Below are 3801 nucleotides of genomic sequence, written 5' to 3'. Positions count from 1 at the left end.
TGTGGGTTCCAGCAGGAGCACAAGTCCCAGGGCGTCTGAGGTCCATTCAGAAACCAAACTAAAATGGGCAAGCCAGGGTAAGAAAGAAGAGCACCGTTCCTATCTTCCAATTGAATTCCAGTTTCCACCATTCAAGGTGGCGAGAATGATCCACGGATGTCCCACATGAGCAAAATTTCACCTTCTCTTGCCGACCAACAACTGACGAATGAAACACACCCCAAGAGAAAATAGTAAACCCTGTCTCCTGCAATAACCTCATACGTAAACCTACACGTCAATAGGTCATATTCAGAAATACACACTGAATGTCATCTACCATGAACACAGACACACAGACAGTCCCTCCAGATGTTCGGAAGACTCACCACTCCAAAACTTGACGTTTCCCAGGTGTGGGCTCATCCTGAGACGCAGCCATCACTATCCAGTTGTCCCTGTTGTAGAGACAGAATCTTGGGCTCCTCATTACTTTATGTAGGATTGACGGTGTTCGTGTTTGTGTGGGTGTGTTTGTGTTTCCGTGCGCGCTTGTGGGTGTATTTCTGTTTGTGTGTGTGTGTGTGTGTGTGCGTGTGCACCCCTACGTGTGGGTCGACACTTCAACTGAGATCACTGGCACACAAGCAGAGCCCTCTTGCTGTGTTTGTTCTTCCCTTTGGATCTCCTGGTCCGCCCTTGCAGAGAAGCGAGTGTGCCCGTGTTCATGGACTCCTGATCTGTCGGGTTCGTCGAAGAGAGGTTTAGCAGGGAACTTTGCTGTTCAGGATGATGGTTTTTCATCCCACACTTGTATTTTGATTGATGAATCACAAGTACGTTGGGAGGCAAGGTACCTTCGACTTTTCTGACGTTGAACTCAGGCTTCGTTTTGTTTTGCTCTTGGAGGAATTTCCAGTGGTCTAGGGTGCTTTCCTGAGTGTCTCTTTCCACCAATTGCTCGCCCAACTCGGGTACCTGGAGGCAGGGGTGGTCTCTCTTGAGCTCTCCTTGCGTTGCTCGCCTGTCTGTGTCTTCAGCGCCAAGGGCTCTTGGTTCCCTGCCTCTTGACACACTCTCACTGTGTCTTTCCCATTCACTCTTCTGGATGTAAAAGAGGACATAGGCCTGTTGACTCAGGGCAGAAGTGATGCCAGAGGCAGTGACTTCGGCATCATCCATTTTATACCACTGGCCTTCTTGAGCTTTGACATAAGAGAAGTAATGTCCGTTGTGACAACTCCACCCAGCGTGGACCAGCACAGCATAGAGGACATAGACAAGAGGTCCTGTGTTCTGCTGAGACATGTATGGCTGCATGTCAAGGCACTCAGGATATTGCACATTCTTGGCAAGTTTGTTGCCTGTGACATCGGAGAATCTCTTCAATACAAGGATGAGGACCTTGGCAGAAGTGTGTAAAGTTAACGTCTTGGAGGCAGGCGCCTTCTGGAGACAAAGACCACAATGATAGGCATTCTCTCCATTGAGTTCTTCGGGCTTCACCAACTGTTCCAAAGCTTGCTTGACACTCTGAGCTGCCTGGATATCCAGGGCGATGTCCAGGTAAGGGTCAAAGGTGTCTGAAATGCCGTGGCAGTGGAGACACTTGATTTGAGATCTCCAGTACCCTCCAAATATTTGGTGGATGAGGGTGGTGTCCTTGGAGTGATGATCTACCTGCTTGTGCCCGGGAAGGCATGCCTTTTTCATGGCATCCACAGTGAACATGAGAAATTCATGGGCATCTTCCTGCTTGCCTCTATGGAAGCCAGCAGCCAATGCCTGTGAGGGCTGGATGACATGGCCAGGACGGTAGAGGGCCCGTGTGATGTGAGCTTGCATAGTACAGAGCATGCAGCCCTTGTGACGATGACACGTTTGAGAGTGCTCCCGGGACAGCATGTAGTTGGCAAGGGGCGGTGTGTATGTCAGGCACTGCAGGGAAGCGTTCACGTAGCAGGTATTTCCCATATTCTGGAGCCCAGCCCCCACCGCAGCAGGTCTCCTGCTACTCAGAGGAAGCTTCTCCCTGGGAGCAAGCTGTCTTGCCACAGGAGCCAAATCATCACAGAAGTCGACACGGGTCTCACATGAGAGTGGTGACTTCTCAGGGAGAGAAGTCCGCTGGATTTCAGCAAAAGCTGCATCTGGCCGAGAAGATGTGAGTTTTGAAAAGTGGTTGAACTGCCACTCACCTCCCAAGTAGAGTGAGTCGTCCTCCATGTCGCCTGGAACAAGGATCACAAGGTTTTTCTGCTGGGACCGCAGGTTGCAGAAAGACGCTATCTCTTCCGAGAGAGTCTTCAAATTACGAGCTCTCTGGCCACATCAGCCCTTATAGAACTCACCCCCACCAACCGCGAACACCCCACCCACCCATCAGGTGCTCCATAAACCAATCAAATATCAGCACTCAATTAAGGAATGAGTCACAGGGTGTGTCCCCTTGCATCGCTGGGAATTCAACAGGCACAGCCCACATCATGACTTCTAGAACACCTGAATCAAATTACTCCTCAGGCTGATAGGCACATGTAACATGAGTGTAACCGGGTTGGGAGTGGCCACACAGTTGCCTTATTTTAGGTAAAACAATGTCAGGGAAGAAATCTTTACCTATGAAACCTACGTGTGTGTTTGTGTGTGTGTGTGTGTGTGTGTTTGTGCCGGGGTGTACTTCCAAGTATGTGCTTTTGGCAGATACCATCATCCTCTCAGCGATGGAAGGACAAGAAGTCGGAAGTGCGCTTTCTGACCTGAGAATAGTCAATGAACTATAGTAATTAGCACAGTGTATTTCTTCCTTAATGAGAAAGGAGAGATCCGTGGAATCAAACAGTCCATTCCAGCGATAACCTTTCCTCGTTCAGCCTATTGATTCTCTATAAGAGTGAAATTACCTGCCAGTGGAGAACAAGACCAGTCTTTGCATGAAATGCTCTTGTGGAAGCTAGATTGCCAAATAAGAAAGCATCAATGGTAGAAACATGCACTGAAGTTTGAAGAGATACTCAGTGCACAATGTAGAGTGTGAAAGACTTTGGGGAAATCATGCAATCACCGAGAGACTAATTGATGACATTCCGCAAATTTATGTTTGCCAGAAAAGAGAGATGGTCATGACATTGTATAGTGTGTGGTTTCGGACGTGCGACGGCAGTTTAAGAAAACATGAAACAAAAAATTTGAGAAATCACAAGGTATCCCAAGTATGACCTTTGGTTTCTTAAAGAATTGACGAAAATAACAACAACGTGTCTCACAGCATGGGTGATAATATTTTCATACGTATGTGATAATGGATCAACATTGGATAGAGATCAAATGAAAAGTTCTAAATTTGACAAAAGCAAACACCGAAAACTGCACCGTCAAAAAGCCCGGGTGACGGGTGTGAGGCCCTGTCTCAAGAAGCCAACACCGGAGAGATTTAAAAGCAGGGAGTGAAACGGAGGATAGCTTAACATTGTTAATACTGGCCCTTGTTTCAGTGGGAAAAGGCAAAAATAAGCCGTGTGTCTCCTGGATTCTCGCATCAATTGTTCAGGATCTGAGATGTTGCCTCCATTTCCAGTTACGCATGGTATGGTGGAACTGCATTTAACACATTTGGTGCAAAACTTTCAATGATGACGAAAACGGACATGTTCCCTGAACTAAGAGGGACAGAATTTGGGTGTGTCTCCAGGCTCTCTGGCTTACCAGGAATGAAGATCCTGGCTCTAGGGATTTTCCCATAATGTCTTAGACAGTAAGCAACAGGACAGAATTGAGGCCCGGCGCCAAGGCCTCGAGGTGTAAAGAGACAGCCGTGGCCTC

General features: G+C 48.0%; 1 protein-coding gene across 1 annotated transcript; it reads right to left on the bottom strand.

The window, feature by feature from the left end:
* Window positions 1–409: 409 nt before the first annotated feature.
* On the bottom strand, window positions 410–2205 carry LOC134758981 (ubiquitin carboxyl-terminal hydrolase 17-like protein 22). Its single transcript, XM_063708959.1, has one exon. The coding sequence runs from the start codon at window positions 2203–2205 to the stop codon at window positions 613–615; it is 1593 nt and encodes a 530-aa protein (XP_063565029.1). The 3' UTR covers window positions 410–612.
* Window positions 2206–3801: the final 1596 nt, after the last annotated feature.

This window comes from Gorilla gorilla, chromosome 7 (assembly GCF_029281585.2).
Source record: "Gorilla gorilla gorilla isolate KB3781 chromosome 7, NHGRI_mGorGor1-v2.1_pri, whole genome shotgun sequence".
Classification (NCBI taxonomy): Eukaryota; Metazoa; Chordata; class Mammalia; order Primates; family Hominidae; genus Gorilla; species Gorilla gorilla.
This window is presented reverse-complemented; position numbering and strand designations above follow the sequence as displayed.